The sequence below is a fragment of the Pagrus major genome, chromosome 23 (genome assembly GCF_040436345.1).
Source record: "Pagrus major chromosome 23, Pma_NU_1.0".
In the NCBI taxonomy this organism is placed as follows: Eukaryota; Metazoa; Chordata; class Actinopteri; order Spariformes; family Sparidae; genus Pagrus; species Pagrus major.
In genome coordinates, this window is record NC_133237.1 from 6,657,352 (window position 1) to 6,674,905 (window position 17,554).

Here is a 17,554-nt window from a genome sequence, read left to right on the forward strand (position 1 = left end):
CAAGGACATTGAGCAGATGGGTCTTACAAATAAGGCCAAGGAGGAGTGGGGCGACGTGTCACATGGTGGAATAACATGTTTTGGAGTTCTTTTTTCTGGGAATAATCCAGGTTGGCAACACACAAAGCCGTTTTGTTCAGTCACCATGAAGTACCTCATAAATGATTTATGATGCTCACTCAGACATTTTTTTTTATCAGCCTTTCACTCTATGAAACCTGGACCTGACACAAATTATCACACAATCATTTATCTGTAATGAATGAAAAATATCACTGGATGTGACACAGTGTGTTGAAATATGGCACAAATAAGAGGCCCACTTTAAGTTTAAAAGAAAGATTACTGCTCCAAACCCTGCCACGATGAACTGCCAACACTTATTTAGAGACAAATCACATTAAAAGTAAGAGGAACGAGTCTTTATGAAGTTTAGTTCTCTCTTTCTCTCTGACTTTTAATGAATAACTTTGTCTCAGCAGATATTAACCCTCAATAGCTTACTGTCTTACTTTATCCTGACAGTCCAACACTCCTTGTCCTTATTTCCAGCTTGATGTTATGTCACCACCCTCCCCCCTCTGCTGTTATCTCTGTCTGAGAGCGCCACGATCAGTCTTTGGCCCTCATGTTCTGGCAGTCTGCTGCAATATACTGAGCGATATGGCTTTTCTAATCTCTTGGAAGTGCCTGTGATAGTTTTACACCACGGCTGAACCAGATATTTCTACTGGCAGAATCAGTTTTATCTCCTGTCCGGTTAATGAGAAGAAAGAGGCAAAGTACAGATCATTAACTGCTGGTACTTGAAGTTGAGTTAGTAGAAGAGAGCTTTTGTTTTTAAGTAAGTGGTTCTTAGTAAGTGGTTTAATCAGGATTTAATTCAGTTTCCGTCACTGCTATAAAGATAACCTGAAGTATCAAAATTATGCATGCTGCTGCTTATTTCTCCATACAAGTAAAACTGAGATGAAACGCTTGGTTAAGTCTGCTGTGTAATAGTGTCACATGGAGATACAGCTGCAGTACTTTCACTACAGCTTTTCAGAGGTCAGCCAGCCCTCAGGCACTAACCTGAGGCTGTCACTTTCTGTTGAATCATTCACACTGAAAAAATGCTTCATGTTCCACATAGAAATACTGTGCAGTGTTTTATTTTCTTGAGCATCTTTAAATAAAAGGTAAGAACACTCCAACAACATCTTTGCATGAAAATACAAATATCAAAAGAAAAATCAGTACTTTTGAAGGCATTTGAAAGTATTACAAGCACATATCAGAATATAAATATACACCATGTTAAGCAAAAGGCATTCAACAGACTCAGGTTTTAAACTGTGCCTGAGGGAAACGCTGGGGGTTAAAGTGCATTAAAGAAGTCTGAGCTATCTGGGCTATCTTTCAGATCACATGTACATGTTCCACAACTGTGGAAAAACCAGACACAGGAATTCCCACCGAGGCATTTCTAAAACATGTCTCAGTCCAACTACTCATTAAGGTGTAGGCATTTTTACAACTTGTAGTGCAATACAGAACATCATAGCATACCTACATCATTTAAAAATACTTTATCCAAAGTTAAGTCGCCAAGGCCCCAAAAAAATAATAAAATAAAAAAATCAGGTTCCTGAAGTTCAGCAAAGCACATTTCATCAAACAAATGCACCACATCTCTCTTGAAGTCCTACTTGTCATTTAGGCAACAAGTGTACACTTTCTTCGCTCACCAGTCTGCACCTCCTGTTGCAGTGAAATATTCTAAGTCTTTGACACTCGTATGAGCGACACATCATCAGGCTCATCTGCACTTTCACAGTTCCATCCTGTCCACTCATCACTGTCTCGACTCTAGCCTTCTCTTTCCTTCACAAGCGTCTCATCAATTCTCCACTTCAGGACTTCAGTCCGACACGAAACATCATCTGCTCATACACTGTCCATGCCATGGCGGCCATCATGGTCCTCCTCAGTGCCCGTGGGACTGCCCCTCTGAAGAAGCCCTGGAGTCTGTGTTCCTGAGGGAGAGGAGGGAGAAAGACAGGTGTCAGATACAATCATTAATAGTATTGTGCAGCGATGGATATACAGATAAAACTTAATCTGTTTACAGACGGACCTGTTGTGACCTGACAAGAAGAGTGAGACGCTTACCATATAGATGTATCTGATAGCCTCTGCTGTCCTCAGCTGTGGATTGACTTGGACTTGTGTTTTGACCACATCAGCAGGCTGCGTGATCAGGGAGGCCAGTACACCCGCCAGGATCCCACAGCTGAAGTTTGCCAGGGGGGCAGAAGGAGACATGCTGATTTCTTAAAGAAAGACAGACAGCAGGTATTTAATTCAAGTGGATGTTAAAAACAATCACCTGTTTAATTATAGTATTTAAAATGTAAAGAAAAAATAACACAGAATAAATGGAGTCTAGACAAGACGGACAGCTACTGTTTTTGTGTGCTTCAATCATGACTTTCTTTGATATAAAGACATGCTGCAAGTTAATACATAGTGACTTCAGGGTGGACACTTGCCTTTTGGCAGCGAGGCCTTGGTCTGGCTGTAAAACATGACGTAGATACCAGAGAAGGGAACATCTCTGAGGAGAGTGGCCATCAGGCCAGAGAACAGAGCTGCAGGACCTTCAGTCCGACACACACTGCGCAGAGCCCCGGTCACACTTGCGTAACTGTACTTTCCACACTGAAAGACGAAAACACAAAAACACATTAAGTTAAGTTTAGTATGCACATAACACAGTTATCCAGTAACATAACTAAAACACATTGTACCATCATTCACATTACATTTTGATGTTTGGCTACTTTATACTAATTTGTACTGTGGAAAACTTTATTTTCAAACAAACTAATAGAAGCCTTTCACATGTGTGTTTATGGACATCAGCGGGGTCTGTTGTAGCTCTGCACAAAGTAAATACACCTTTAAGTTTCTTCAGTTATAGATTGCCATCTTTATTGAGATAGAAATGTAAGCATCTATTATACTGCATTTATAAAAACATATAATTTCATAATTAAATAACAGTGAGACCATATAACAATTTGGGATCTTGTGGACATTTAGGAATCACGCTAAACTGGACTTAAAAAAATTGGCTGTTGGAACAAATGGCATTATAGTGAGTGTGTGAAATACACACACTGTGTTATAATGTAGTTAAAACGTGAAAAAAAAATATTTCTCTTGAAAAACTTTGTTCTGTAAAATTTATACAGAATAATCGATCAGCTCTGTGGTCAATTTTTGCCTTGAGCCACACTAACAGGTCCAACTCACCCACTGAACACCCATCCACTGGCAGAGAATAGTGCCAGTATAACAAACAAGACTGGGTTAAGTCAATTATTCTCATCCAAGGGTACTTTCACCCTAGGGGATATTTCTGTGTTAAAGCAACATTATCTAACTTTAAAAACTTAAACTAACAGCTCTAAAATGATGGTACAGTGTCTTGTAACAGGGTGAATGGTCTCTATTGGTCTCTATCACTTGTTTCTGATATGTGTATTCTCAGTGAGAGGGTAGGATCACAGCGTTACATACATGTTTACTTCAAGATACAAGTTGTCAACACATAACAATGTTATGACTTAATGAGTCGTTTGTAGTTGGCACCTACCTGACGTCTGACTAATTGTTACAGACCTCGAATAAACATGAAATACGTCTGCCTGTGCTTACTTCAAAGCGTGTCTTGATGACAGTGACTGGCAGCATGAAGATCCCTGCCACGGTCCGCGCCCCGCCTCCGAGCAGCGCGGCCTCAATGGCCCTTGGGGTCCTGTCCTGGAAGAAGTGCTGCTTTAGAGAGTAGTAGGTGCTAAAGTAGAGCCCCACTCCCGGGATGGTGCGAGCAAAGGACTGGAGGAGCAGACGGATGAGAGAGAAGAGTCAGAAAAGGGAAAAATCTGAAGCTGGTGAATTTGTTATTATTTTTCCAGACACACAGAAGACTTTTGGGATGGAAAAAGTGTAAAGATGTTCTTACCGGTGAAACTCCTTTCCACAGTCCCAGCAACTTCTCTGTCCGCACCACGCTCCGGAGCACAGTCACCATCCCCACTCTGTTCGAACTAGAAGAGAAACATTTGCATGAGCTGACAGAAAGGTTACTAATGCTGAATAATGAATACTGCTTTCATGTGATTGTGATTCAGGGTTTAGCTGAGGTCAAGCTTCTTGTGCTCAACCGGTCAATAAAGTGGTTTTGGAGGTCATAAGGCAAGAAAGCATGTGATGCAAGCTAGTCTTACTGATATTCATGTCTATGTGTGTGCGTGCATGTACACAGACTCACCCAGGCTGCATGCCGCTCTGCAACGTCTGCAGGCGCGTCTTGACGAGGTCGAGAGGCTGGAAAAGCAGCGTGGAGCAGGTCCCGCTGAAGGAGCCACACATGAAGGCTTTGATAGCTGGGTGAGCCTGGGGGGGAGGAGAGAGGAGGTGAGGAAGTGGGAGTGAGGGAGGATACGATGAAAGATGAACACAAGGCAGCTAACAATCATTTGATTTAAAGTGTTAGAATTGCTCCTTGAAGCCTCTTTGATAAGTAAGTAAATTATTTTCAAACCAAACTAATTAGCTTAATAATCAAAGTATGTATAAAATTTATTGCAATAATTATTTTGTTCTTGACGACCTGTGCCCCAAAGCTGTTGATAAGGAAGTAGACATTCAACACTTTATCACTTTATAGGAGTTATATAAGCGACATTAGTCACGGTACAATTAGGTGCTAGATTAGTTAAATAATGTGTCAAAATAACGTCAATTCCTCAGATAAATTTATCTTTGCAGGTGTTAACTCATTGTTTCATTGCTTCATGTTTCTCTTTTATATCAAAGAGGATTATCTGGTACTCCGAGTCTCAGTGAATTGGGTCAGGTCAGTTTTATTATCATCGCAGTTTGTTTAGGTCGTGCTAGACGCTGATAATTGAACTCTGCCATGTCTACCCTTTCTGATTATTCAGCTGTTATGTAACAATGCAGTTTAATCCAGAGAGTAACATATGTCACGATTATGTCAGGATGTCCTGACCTTGAGGTAATTACTTAAGGCAATGACAAACATACACAATCAATCAAAATCACAATATTGTCAAGTGTAATATCCAAATCCCAGAGGCAGCAGGTTTTTTATAAATGCAAAATGTGTGACAAAACAGCATTATAATGAAGTACTGCAGTGCTACAGAGATGCATTGGTTCATAAAACTTGTTCTACAGAAGTAAGAAAACGTGTTAGTTTGGTATAGACTCCACAAAATGTTACATTATAATGATCTTTAGCAGGGTTGTCAGTGATTTAAAAAGAATTCAAAAATAATCAATAATGTATTTATTTATTTTTTAATATATTGTGCAGCCCTACGAATAAAGGTAGGAGAATAAAAATCTGACCTCATCACTTTTCGCTAATATCAGATAAACAAAGATGTATTTAATTGTTCTGGCTGGAAAACTTACCAGGGACAGTTCCATAGTTATTCAGGGCGATGACTCTTTTTCCTCCTCTGGTCGATAATTCACTCTGAAACGTTTGCACACCTTAAAAAAAAAAGAGGAAAAATCAGAAGTGGCCTTTCAGTAATGGGATCAGTCGTTTAAACAACACAGCCTCAGCCTATGAAGCATCTCTTCCAGATGATGCTGGAGCATGTGCACAGTCCTGCCGTCTGTGTCAGGCTGCACACAGCAGACTATATAATATACAGATCACCAGACTGACACCATGTTTCCTATTTGTGACCACCGGACACACAGCCGTTCATTAACTCAACAAAGATCACTGCGCTGCATATTAGGATGGATCTGCAGGCTGCACGATTTCACATGTGAATGTGATCTGGTGCAATTTGTGTGTAAAGGCACAAGGTAAGCTTTGTTCAGCACAGGAGGTCTAAAGAGTCTTGGTTTGTTGTCTCTAAATGGATTTTTGTGGGGTTAAAGTTTTGGTAATAAAATTAGTATGACCCATGTAGACACACTGTATTCTGCTTCAACCTAATAGATACATTAAAGGAAATGAAAGCAGACAAGTCCATTACCTACCAAACTAATAACACATCATTTAACATGCACAACATGCAGCTGAACCTCTGATACAGACAGAAACCAGACACAGATCAGGTGTGCTGTATTCTCTCACTCATCACAATATGAACATTAATGTTCTTATGGGGCTTCTGACGTGATCTCATCATGTGATGCCAGAATTATCAATTTATATCAAATACACAGCATGAAAAACTTCAGGTGTTGCTTACCCTGTTTAGAGTCTGTCTGCTCAACTCTTCTGCAGTATGAGGAGACTGTTTCACAGACTGGTAATACAAGTCTGAAGCCAGTAGTTAGCCACTAGCATAGTTCAATAAACAGCTATAGGACACGGTTAATAAAACACAAAAGGCCTGTCTGACAGACCTTTTGCGAGTTGTATAATAATAAAAAGCTATTCTCCCTCCTCTGACACGGCAGTAGCAGTTAGCTAACCACCTTGCGCAACTATTTTGTCGCAGTCAAAATTTCTCTCCGTCGAGAGCCCGAAAACTAACACAGCGTGAATCCTCCTGACCGACTGTAACAACGGCAGCACAGACACAACTGGACCTCCGCCGCCTCAGGAGCTAACCCTAACCCTGACTCTAACTCTGCAACATTAAACCTGCCGGCTGGCCGCCTCATTCATAAACTTAACCGGCCGGTTCCTGTTTTGAGGACGGCGCGTGTCGTCACTGTGAGAAAGCCCCGCCCATGTGGGAGTTCCCGGCTCCTGATTGGCTAAGAAGCTGGCCGTGCCTTGAATACTGACCAATTAACTGAGGACTCGAGTGAATTTTGATTCAGCAACTTGTCTGCACTTTAAAAACTCAATTTAGGCAGAACGAAGGTTTTTGAAGGTAATTTAGTGGAATAAAAAACTACACCCACAGAGTGAAGATACAATTATTGTATGAGGATATTTTTTCCCCTGAAAGAAACAAATACCACACACTTACAACTGCACTTAGGAGCGACTTTATGCACTTATTCAGATTTTACCATTAAAATAATGTAAGCGTTATAATCAAAATGTTCTTAAAGTAAAACCGTAAAAGTGTCTCGTAATGCAGAAAGGACTCCTATCAGAGCGCTATACTGTCTTCAATATTGCATTACAAATATAGATGCTTTGGGTATTTTTTATATTATTTTAAATGTTGATATTTAACTTGCAATTATAAAGCGAATATATGTAGCAGAGTAAAAGTAATATTCTCCCCCCTGAATCAAACGGGAGAAGTACATGTGTAAAGATATAGAAATACCTTAAGTGCCTCAAAAAAGAAAGAATACTGGAGGCATTACTTTCATATCAGTCACAAATATAGTTCCAATACAAAATATTTTAGACAATAAAAACTCTTATTCTTAAGTCATGACATGAATGAACGTGTTACAGGCTGTTTTATGAACAGAAACATGCTAATAGAAAAACTACTAGTAAATAGAGTTCTCACCCAACTGCCTTGATCCTTGTTTACTATAATTGACTGTGGTGAAACCGGTTCTGACTTGCTTGTGCTCTGCTCTTACAGAAACCCCTGACTGCCTCCTGCTGGTTACAACACATCATTTCATAAACAACTGAGGAGTGGAACTGAAACCTTACTTCACCCAGTTATCTCAAATTATTGACTTAAAACCCCTCAAAAACAAACCTCAGTATGAAGATTAAAAAAAAAAAAAAAAAAAAAAAACACACACATGGTCAACATGTAGCAGTTTAGAAAGCATCTTTAATTGCAATAATACCAACATTTCACAATATGATTTCCACTCCAGAGGTGCAGACAGACAAACATTACAGAACAATTGTTGGAGGAGCATTTTTCTCTTTTTTGGATTTCCTTTGTATTTTTTTTTTAAGTGCGCTGTGAGCTGTTATTTTTAAGTAACAACACATTCCTCTCACTTCCCAGCAGTGTGAGCCAAAAGCCGCCCTGAGCACAGCCTGCGAGGGGTCGACATCATCCTGACACAAATAGCTTGTATCTCATACATCTACTCTATACCTGGCTACATATCAACTCCCCATGTTTACATGATGCCCCGTCAACCACAGTATAGCGTACATACAGTAGGCTAAAGACATGAAGTTCGTCCCTTCCCCCTGATTCGCCTCAGCTTCTCCTACCTCACCAGGCCGTGCTCTGAGAATACAGTGTGTGCTGTGAGTAATCAGCTACCCCACCACCCCCTTTAAACTTTACCTTGAACATTAACGAAAACACTGATAGTGATAAATGTAAAAATCAATGCATGTCAAGAGAAAAAGCCAACCACCCTGCCCAGTAGAACGCAGCTGTATTTAAGGCCTTAGTGTGTGTTGGCAGTCTGTGCACTCACTAAATGAGCATGTGCACACTTTTTCCAAAACTTCCGAGCTTCTCCGTCAATGAAACACACGAATGCAGTGGTTTATAATATTTAGGCTTAAGTGTTTTTTGTCATCTCAGTGCAAAAATAAGGAATTTCAGCACAGTCACAATCAAATGCCTTCAGTATGCGTCAATGAGTCTCCAATTGTTTTTACTTCAAATCTGCCTCCAATTTTTCATTTCCACATGAAGTGTGTGTATATCAAATTATTAAGCTCAAAAGCGTAGTCACAAGTACTAACTGCAGCTAAATTGATAGAATACATGTCAGCATATAAACCTTCATTATAAACGGAGGCGAGAGCGCGAGCATAATAAACATGAAGAACTTCCATTCTTAACCATTATAAAAACTTCTGCATAAAATACAATTCTATAGATTGAGATATTACTTTGGTCCCCTTCCAGTAATCTGTCTTCATTTATGTATACTTCTTTCTTTGTTTTCTCTTTCTTCAATTAGAAAAATAGATCCTCAATCAGGACTATTATAATTGGAATGTTTCCTTATAAAAATATCATTATCTTTTTTATTTTTCCCAGAGAATCAAAAATGAAGCAGAACAAAACAATTTGGCCCAAAAATAACGTGTGTGTATTTGTCAGCATGGTGATTGTCCCAGTTTACTGGCTTCTGTATGTGTGTTAAGAATGCATAGATTGTCAGTGTTGAAGAGATCAGACTGTCACAGGACTAAACTTGAAGGAAGCAGACTGGATCTCTGTCTCTAGTTTCAATGTTTGTGTTCCTCTGTTCAGTAAGTACAGTAATGTGTGCTCATATGTGAATTTTGGGTCTGTCTGGTAATGATGCAGTGGCACTGTGGCTGTTCATTCAGGCTTGGGCTCAGAGGTCTCGCTCTTGGGCTCGCTCTCCTCGTCGCTTTCTATGCCAGCGCGGGGAACAGTACGGCGCCCAAGGAAGGGGAGGTCGCCACGCCTAAAACAGAAAATGAATAAATAAAACATTGATTCACAAGAATTTCCACTATGTTACAAGCAGCAGGACCTAGTGATAATTCAAGAGTGCTCAAACTACCTGTCTGTAGAAATCTAGATAAAAATGAAAGTTACTGGGAATCTGCCGTCCATGTTCCTACCTGAGCTTGTTCTTGAGGGTGGTGACTTCACGGTTCATGGCGTCTGCGGACTCCGTGGCATCCTCCAGCTCCCTCTGCAGTTTCCTTCGGTTGGCATTGGCTCTCTGAGCCTCTTCCTCAGCCTCCTCCAGTTGACGCTTCAGCTGTTTCATGCGGGAGTTCAACTTGTCGACCTGTAATTCCACACAGGTGAAGTTAGACATGCTGACCTTCATAATACATCTGATGTACTACAGAGGAGCTGCATTCTCTTTTACTGTCACTTATATCATAGATCAGTTGTGTTATTAGTTTGACAATGGTGAGTGAAAACCTCAGACCTGGTCCTTGTGCTGCTCCGTGTTGCGTCTCTCGTCATCCACCTGCAGGATGACTTCCTTCAGTTTCTTCTCTGTGCGTCTCACAAGCTTGGTGGCACCCTGTCTCTCCCTGAATCAAGAGCACAACATCAGTCAGACAAAAAAACACAGCACCAAATACTGTCAGCTAGTTTCACCTCAAGGACAAAAGTTTGTCATAATGTATTCATAATGTAGAAAAAATGGCCTCTGGGAGTACCCCAGTTTTACTGGGTTATTATTACTGATGCATTCACAAGGAAGTAGCATTTAATTTAACAAGCATTTAATCTAACATATTACAGTGCATTGTATATTACACATGCTTCCTGGGTAAAATCTTCTGAAAAGTAACTAAAGAGAAATCTGAAAAGTAACTAAAGAGAAATCTGAAAAGTAACTAAAGAGGTCAGATTACATGGTGTAAACATCTGAAATGTATTGAAGTAGGCCTTCACCTGGTCTCCATGTCCAGCTGTTCCTCCAGCTGAGCGATCTTCGCCTCTAGGGCGGCCATATTAGCCTTGTACTTGGACTTGACCGTTCCTTCCAGCTCCTGCAGCTTCAGTTTCAGCTCCTTGTTCTGACGCTCCAGCTGGGCACGAGCACCTTCCACACGCTGAGAGCTGCTGCGCTCAGCTGTCAGCTCCACGTTCATCTGGTCAGTCTAGGAAAAAAAAAAGGGTCATCACTGTCTCTTCTGGAATTAACATTTAGGGTGAACTGTACTGATAAAACGTTGACCAGCTGCTCACAAACCTGCAGCATTGCTTTCTTCAGCCTGTCGTTGGTCAGCTCAGTGTTGCACTGTTCCTCCTCCAGCTCTTCCTCCAGCTGAGCAATACGAGCCTCCAGCCGTCTCCTCTCCTCTGCAATCTGAGCACTGAGAGATAAAGACAGGTGAGAAGGTGATGAGAGATGATAAGGAGGATACAGAATAGTGGTCAATGTTGCTGCGGTTTAATAGCCGTCTTACTTCTTGGCGGCCTGGTTGTTCATCTCATCCTGCAGTTCATCTCTCTCCAGCTGGGCCTGTCTCTTTACTCGCTCTGCAGCTGCCAACTCCTGCCAGTGATGAATGAAAAGAGAAGTAAGTTTAAGTGTGAAACAAAGGCAAGGGAGTAGAATAGACAGTTGACCATGTGAGCTTGCCGACCTCTTGCATCTGGAGCATGTCAGCCTCCATGGCCTTCAGCTTCTTCTCTGACTCCTTGCTCTGAGCGAGGATCTCCTCTCTGGACATACGAGTATCCTCCAGCTCCCGGTACATCTCCTTCATCTGGGCCTGTGGGAACAAACAACATGGTTAGTATTTAAACATATAACAGCATTTTTGTTGTATTGAAGAAATCCCAACAACTGACTCACTTGGAGTTTCTTGAGCTGTTTCAGTGCCTCGTCGCGGTTCTTGTTGGCCATGTCGATGCCAGCCTCCAGCTCCTTCAGGTCTAGCTCCAGCTTCTTACGTGCGGCCACGGCTCCAGAACGCTGCTTCCTCTCATCCTCCAGCTCCATCTCCATCTCTCGCACCTGACAGGTGCACATTTGATTTAACCCCAACCCTTTAAAATCTTTGTATAAACTAATTTCTATTTAATGTGGTCTAATTTGATCAAAGTAATTATTAGTTTCAGCTATTAGAAAGCACCACTGTGTAAGAAATTCCCTAATTTATCTCTGAATATGGTAGCAGCCCATACATTTTAATTTCGTGCTCATTTCCAGTGGATTGTCAAGGTGGACAAACAGGAGCTGACTTGTGTCACCAAGAACACGAATACTGATGTAGGATAGTAAGCTGATGGTAAGACACTATACAGATTCACTGCAAGTCTAGGACCAGTTTCCCAGCAGAAAACACTTGATATAAGTATAAGAAAAATTCAGTCTATATCCTGTTGGTACCTGTTTGATCAGTGCCCTCTTCTTCTCCTCGCCCATTTCGTCACGTCCTGCCAGGTCTCTCTCATACTGGGCCTTCAAGGCCTGCATGTTGACCTCCAGACGCAGCTTGGCATCCTCTGTGGCCTGCAGCTCGTCCTCAAGCTCCTCCAGCTGAGTCCTCATCTCCTCCAGCTGCTGCTCCATCGCACGTTTGCCCTTCTCCAGCTCGTGGACCTGCAGGAACGAGGAAGAGGATGTGTGATGAGGACAATGGTATGTATAGGCTGAGAACAACACCACTGATGACACATTTTCCAGACTTACATTCTTGCCAACATCATCCTTGGAGGATACCAGGTCCTCCATTTCGGCCCGCAGCAGTTTGTTGTTGCGGTCCAGGTCTTCCTTGACTTCCATCAGAGTGTCCAGCTCACGGGTCAAAGCCAGTGCCCGGGTCTCCTTCTCACGGGCCTCAGCTTCAGCTCGGTCACGCTCCTCTGCATAGCGGGCAGATATGTTCTTCTCCTCAGCCAGCATCTACAGAAAGTAATGGTGACCATGTCAAATCACAGAAGAAGACAATCACAAAGAATTCACTGCTAAAAGAAATCAAAAGGGATTAATAGCTTTTATCTTTGATGTATATCCATTTCACACATGCTATGAAAACACTCTCTCACCTGGTCAAACTTCTTCTGCTTCTTCTCCAGGTTGGAGACGATCTGTCGGAGGTGGTCCTGGTCTACCAGCAGGTCGTCCAACTCTTGCTGTAGACGAGTCTTTGTTTTGTCCAGCTTCTCAAAGGCAGCACATTTCTCCTCCAGGCGCTGGTTTGTTCCCTCCAGGTCCCTCTGAAGCCTCTTCTTCCCCTCCTCAGCGGTCTCCAGACAACCTGCATCCTGCTCAACCTTCTTCTTCATCTCAGTGAGCTGTGAGGAAAGATGTGGCGTCATTCAAACGTTCACTGCTGTGAGATCAACATGTGCTTTATAAAGTTGAAATGACACAATGCATTTGTTCTTACCTGAGCCTGCACCATCTGAAGCTGCTTCTCTACATTTTTCTTGGCTTCTTCTTCTTCCTCTAGTTGTTCTCTCAGGCTGTTATGATCATCCTCCAGCTGCCGCAGACGTGTGCTCTGTGACAGTTTTTGACGTGTCTCCTCCTGGAGTAGCTCCTGTTGTACACAACAATATGTAAAGCTGAATTATATGTAGCAGACCATTTGGTATGGTCAACAATTTTAATATCTAAAAATGTTAAAAATGTTTCCAAATCATCTGACGCATATTTGTTAAACAATTAAAGTTTGGGTTACTTATTGTGATTTTCACATCAATCTGGTGGATAAATTCTTCCATGCTCAACTTAAATATGAGTTTAATAGGTGAACATATGAGCAGGATTTCATGATCTCACATCTAGTTTGGAAGTCAATCATGGTTTAGTATGCAACTTTAAAAGTGTGATGTGGAAATTCTTGATGCACACACACCAAGAACAGACTTAACAGTTAAGTAGGGGAACTCTACAACTGTTCAACTTCACACATTAAAGAGTTTTCAATGAGGAAGAAGGAGTAGACATAATTTTACATATTATTGATAAGGTTATTGAAACTTTTAGTGGAAAACTATTAGATCCAAATAGTCTTAGAGCGTTTACAACAGAGCACCAATTTTCATTCCACCAAAAATGGCCATGTAGAAATTTACAAGATTAAACCAGCTAAAAAGCATTTTAAGAGGACATGCTGTAAAACTACAGCCCTTTCATTAAAAAAAAAGAAAAAAAAAAAGAAATTCCACTGCAGGCAAGGATGCATACTCTGATTATGGTAGGTTATAGTTCCGTACACACAAAGTTTAATCAATTTGCACATTGTCAGTTAATATACTTTTGATTAATTATCAAATTCCATTTTTTTCCTCTTTCAGATTTTTGAGGCATTTTTGCCTTTAATGGATAACTGAAGCCAGGGAGACAAAAGGGGAAACATTTGACAGATTGTATTCTGGACAAAGCCAAATCGATTATTGATTAATCACCAACTACTCTAGTTTTATTTAGTTTTAGACCATGGTAGTCCGATCTCTGCACATACAGGAGGGTAGAAACAGCATGCATACCTGAACATCCTGTAGCTGGGACTCCACTGCAGAGCAGTCTTTTGTTGCCTTGATGGACTTGCTCTCCACATCGTTCAGAATGCAGTTCACATTTTCCAGTTCAGACTGTGGACAAGAGGACAACATCTGAACCACTGAACAGAAACAACACATTATCTGCTTGGGGTTCAGTTCGGTGAACTAATACTCAGAATTAGCATTGTTATCACATAAAGGTCATCTTTTACTGAGCACAGATGTGATGAGGAGCACAGACGGCAGTAATCATGCATGTAATAGTTCTTGGTGCAATCAACACAGACAAAACAACAAGAAAACCCTCAAAGTGTTTTGAGGAATTGTACCTGCGTTTTTGCCAGTTTCTCAGCCAGCTCCATTCTCTGGCGCTCACTCTCTGTGTGTTTGAGCAGCAGCTCCTGGACCTGGGCTTCAGCCTTCTTCCTGCGATGCTCGGACTCCCCCTTACCCTGCGACAGCGACTGCAATTCGATGGAGAGCTCATTCCTCTCAGACTCCAGAGCCTGCTTGGCTTTCTCCATGGACACTTTGTTCTGCAGGGAAGGGCAAGTATTAATTATATTTGTGACTGCAGAAACATTGTGTTTTAAGGAGATAATTATTAGTTGGATAAAGGATCATAAATAAATTGTATTTTTAAAATAAAAAATAAATTTTAATTACCCTCTTGGCCTGCTCCAGCTGCTCATTGAGCTCATCGAAGGCCTGACTGTGTTTCTGTCTCATCTCACCCAGCTGCTGCTCGTGAACTTTCGCTTCTTCATCCAGAGTCTTTTTCAGATGTGCCACCTCTGTCTCTCGCTTGGACCTGAACAGGGATAGCAGAGGTTAAACTGCTTGTGTTGAGACTCAAAATAATGCCATGTAACGTAATGGGTGGCGGTTTAATCAATCCTAGACCAATGTCACTACCTTAGTTCTTGCTGAGCAGCGGTAGAGTCCAGAGTGTCCTCCAGCTCTGTCTTAAGGGCCTCCAGCTCTTCTCCCAGATCCCTGCGGTGTTTCTCTGCCTTGGCTCGAGCCTGCCTCTCCAGCTCCAGATCCTCCTGCAGTTCAGAGAGCTGTGCCTCCAGCTCACGGATCTTTTTCTGGGCCATGTTCTTATGCGCAGCCTCCTCCTCGATCCTTAAGGGAGAAGCAGGTCAGCAAGAATGAGTACATGGAGCAGAAGGTGTGGAATATAATCTTAACCTATCATCCTTCTATCATCCATTTGATTCCAAAAACTTATTGCCTGATGGACTATAGGAGTACAGGGGTAACAATGACAATCAATTACACATACAGACCTGGCCAAGGCTGCCTGGAGTTCTTCCTCCTTCTTAGCTAGTTGGGCACGGAGCTCAGCGATCTGGGCTTGCAGCTCAGCGATCTGGTCGTGTATCTCAGTGAAGTCGCCCTCCAGCTTGCGTCGGTTCTTTTCCAGCTCCTGACGCCCCTTCTCCTCCCTGCGCAGGCGGTCTGACAGTAGCAAAAAAGAACAAATTACGAGATTATTAGGGAGGGGAAAAAATTATGAAAGTTGAAAACTGCAATAACACCTTGTCCTTTTTAGGACCACTGGGATCTATAGTGGCAATCATCTAAGTGACTTTGTCTTCATTGTGTTCTCCTACCCTCCAGGTCTGTGATCATGGCCTCGTGTTTGGTCTTGAGTTTCTGCAGGCTCTTGGATTTCTCCTCCTCCTCCGCCAGGTTGGTCGTGAACTCAGAGATCCTCTCTTCCATCAACTTCTTCTCCTGCATTCACAAATTAAAATAAGTTTGCAGAAAGAGTTAAATTGAGCACAGTAGTAGTCACCATCTTAGTTAATTCTTATTACATCAAAAAGAACAAGCAGTCACTGCTACATTTGATCCATCGTCATGTCAGTCCTGGTGATTAGAGTGGTTTTCATCCTAACCTTATTCAGTTTATTGTTCTGGTCATCTAGAACCATAACATCCTCTTCTATCTTCTTCATCTTGGCCTCCATGGTGACCTTCTCTAGCTGAAGCTTCTGTCTGGCTGCCTCCTCCTCATCCAGCTGCTGCTCCAAGTCCTGTGTACAGATAGAAGACATCAGGGTTGGTAAGTCAAATCAGTGTGTAAATCCGTATAGTGTTTATACACCCACAGATTTAAATATGTATGCTTTGTCTTGTGATTGAACCTTTCCTACTTACTCCAATATTTTGCTGCATCTTCTTTTTCTCCGTCAAGAGTTGAGCGGCACGCTCTTCCTCCTCCTCCACACGACCCTCCAGGTCATGGAGGAACTCCTCCAGCTCCTGCTTCTTGGCAGCCAGACGGGCTCTCATCTCCTCCGCCTCAGCACAGAGTTCTGTTTCTGCCTGAAGCTGCTCCTGCAGGGCCATCTTCTCAGCAGCCAGCTGCAAGCAGATGATACAAAAAGGTGATTTTAATATCTTGCACAACTAACTAAAATAGAGGAGAAACAGTGCTTGCATGACATTAAGACCAAGCATCCTCCCTCCATCCATCAATGAATTTGACATGAAGGACAAGGTGCCAATTTCCTGGCATGGAACAGAAAATTAACTTAACTGAGACTGTGGTTTATGAAAGTTTACCTGCTGCTGTTTTTCCTCCATTTCCTGCAGTTGCTGCTCGGCATACAAATGCTTCTCCTTCACTTTATGTAGCTCTTCATCCTTAGCCAGCATCTCTTCCTCCTGCCTGCTGACTTGCAGCAAAGGCTTCACCTGAGGACAAAATGGTAGAAATAATGGGAATTAGAAAAGACGAAAAGGAAAGAACAGGTATGGTTCTGAAATTAAAGTAACTAAACTGTTAAGATATTTTAGGAGTTCACCTTGGTGAAGAGCCTCCACCACTGCCAGTTCCTGAGTTTAAGATAAGCGGCACAGTTCCTCTGGATCACCTTCATTGCAGTCAGTTGCTGCTGTCTCTTGGCAAAAGCCCTTCAAAGCAAGAACAGACAGACTCAGACGACTGTATTTCATATTACCATGAAATTCAATGCAACCAAGATAAACTGAAGTAATACACTTATTTTGGACATCAATGAAGTTATTGTGATATTTTGCTAAGTTGTACAATTAACCTGAGTCAATTTCTTATAATGGCACTAGGGAAAATAAAGGTTGAGATGCAGGAAAAGTCATGTTCATGTCAAAGTTTTATCTCAAACTACACTCCCATATATTTTTTCAGGAGCTACTAGGATCCTAATAACAGTGGAGTCACATAAAGCAGGGATCATCTCTTCTTACTTGCGAGCCACGTAGCCTCTGCACCAGGCCTGGAAACTGATGATGATGTCTGTGATCTTCATGTCCCTCTCCTCCTCCAGGTGAGCGAGGACTCCTGCTCTGAAGAACACTTTACTCTGACCGATCCGGTACAGGTTAGGATCCAGCTCCAGGCTTTTGATCTGACAGCACAGGAAACACACCGATAAATTGCACTGCAGAGGGGCTGGATATTGTGGATCTTGGCTAGAATTCTGTAGACAAGCTTACCATGAGCACACAGGCCTGCTTTCCATCCATGAAGCCCTTGGGGATGGCGTTGGGAGTGAGGATTTCGTACCTTGAAGAGGGATATTTGATAGGATTTTATTTTTTCTGAAACAAATCAGACAGAGAGCAAGATGTAGTGGGAAAGGTGTTAT

At 42.0% G+C, this 17,554-nt stretch overlaps 2 protein-coding genes across 3 annotated transcripts in view; both read right to left on the reverse strand.

Moving 5' to 3' along the window:
• Positions 1-1,138: 1,138 nt before the first annotated feature.
• On the reverse strand, positions 1,139-6,693 carry LOC141019498 (mitochondrial glycine transporter A-like). The gene is made up of 8 exons (XM_073494434.1): positions 6,294-6,693; positions 5,494-5,574; positions 4,322-4,446; positions 4,013-4,097; positions 3,706-3,885; positions 2,535-2,703; positions 2,155-2,315; positions 1,139-2,018 (listed from the first exon to the last, which is right to left on the reverse strand). The coding sequence occupies exons 2-8, from the start codon at positions 5,506-5,508 to the stop codon at positions 1,896-1,898; spliced, it is 858 nt and encodes a 285-aa protein (XP_073350535.1). The 5' UTR covers positions 5,509-5,574; positions 6,294-6,693; the 3' UTR covers positions 1,139-1,895.
• A 1,092-nt stretch (positions 6,694-7,785) lies between these two features.
• LOC141019337 (myosin-9-like) overlaps positions 7,786-17,554 on the reverse strand; it is a 33,461-nt gene continuing 23,692 nt past the window's right edge. For both annotated transcript variants that reach the window (XM_073494224.1, XM_073494222.1), the window contains 24 exons: positions 17,403-17,472; positions 17,154-17,314; positions 16,733-16,841; positions 16,491-16,622; positions 16,083-16,289; positions 15,821-15,958; positions 15,533-15,656; positions 15,206-15,377; positions 14,829-15,041; positions 14,580-14,724; positions 14,243-14,449; positions 13,899-14,003; positions 12,794-12,946; positions 12,450-12,698; positions 12,094-12,306; positions 11,791-12,003; positions 11,254-11,415; positions 11,042-11,170; positions 10,862-10,950; positions 10,645-10,768; positions 10,344-10,552; positions 9,868-9,976; positions 9,548-9,720; positions 7,786-9,387 (listed from right to left, as the gene is read on the reverse strand). In XM_073494224.1, the coding sequence (XP_073350325.1) occupies positions 9,279-9,387; positions 9,548-9,720; positions 9,868-9,976; positions 10,344-10,552; positions 10,645-10,768; positions 10,862-10,950; positions 11,042-11,170; positions 11,254-11,415; positions 11,791-12,003; positions 12,094-12,306; positions 12,450-12,698; positions 12,794-12,946; positions 13,899-14,003; positions 14,243-14,449; positions 14,580-14,724; positions 14,829-15,041; positions 15,206-15,377; positions 15,533-15,656; positions 15,821-15,958; positions 16,083-16,289; positions 16,491-16,622; positions 16,733-16,841; positions 17,154-17,314; positions 17,403-17,472 (3,715 nt within the window). In that variant the 3' untranslated portion in view covers positions 7,786-9,278. The remainder of the gene's footprint in view (positions 9,388-9,547; positions 9,721-9,867; positions 9,977-10,343; positions 10,553-10,644; positions 10,769-10,861; positions 10,951-11,041; positions 11,171-11,253; positions 11,416-11,790; positions 12,004-12,093; positions 12,307-12,449; positions 12,699-12,793; positions 12,947-13,898; positions 14,004-14,242; positions 14,450-14,579; positions 14,725-14,828; positions 15,042-15,205; positions 15,378-15,532; positions 15,657-15,820; positions 15,959-16,082; positions 16,290-16,490; positions 16,623-16,732; positions 16,842-17,153; positions 17,315-17,402; positions 17,473-17,554) is intronic.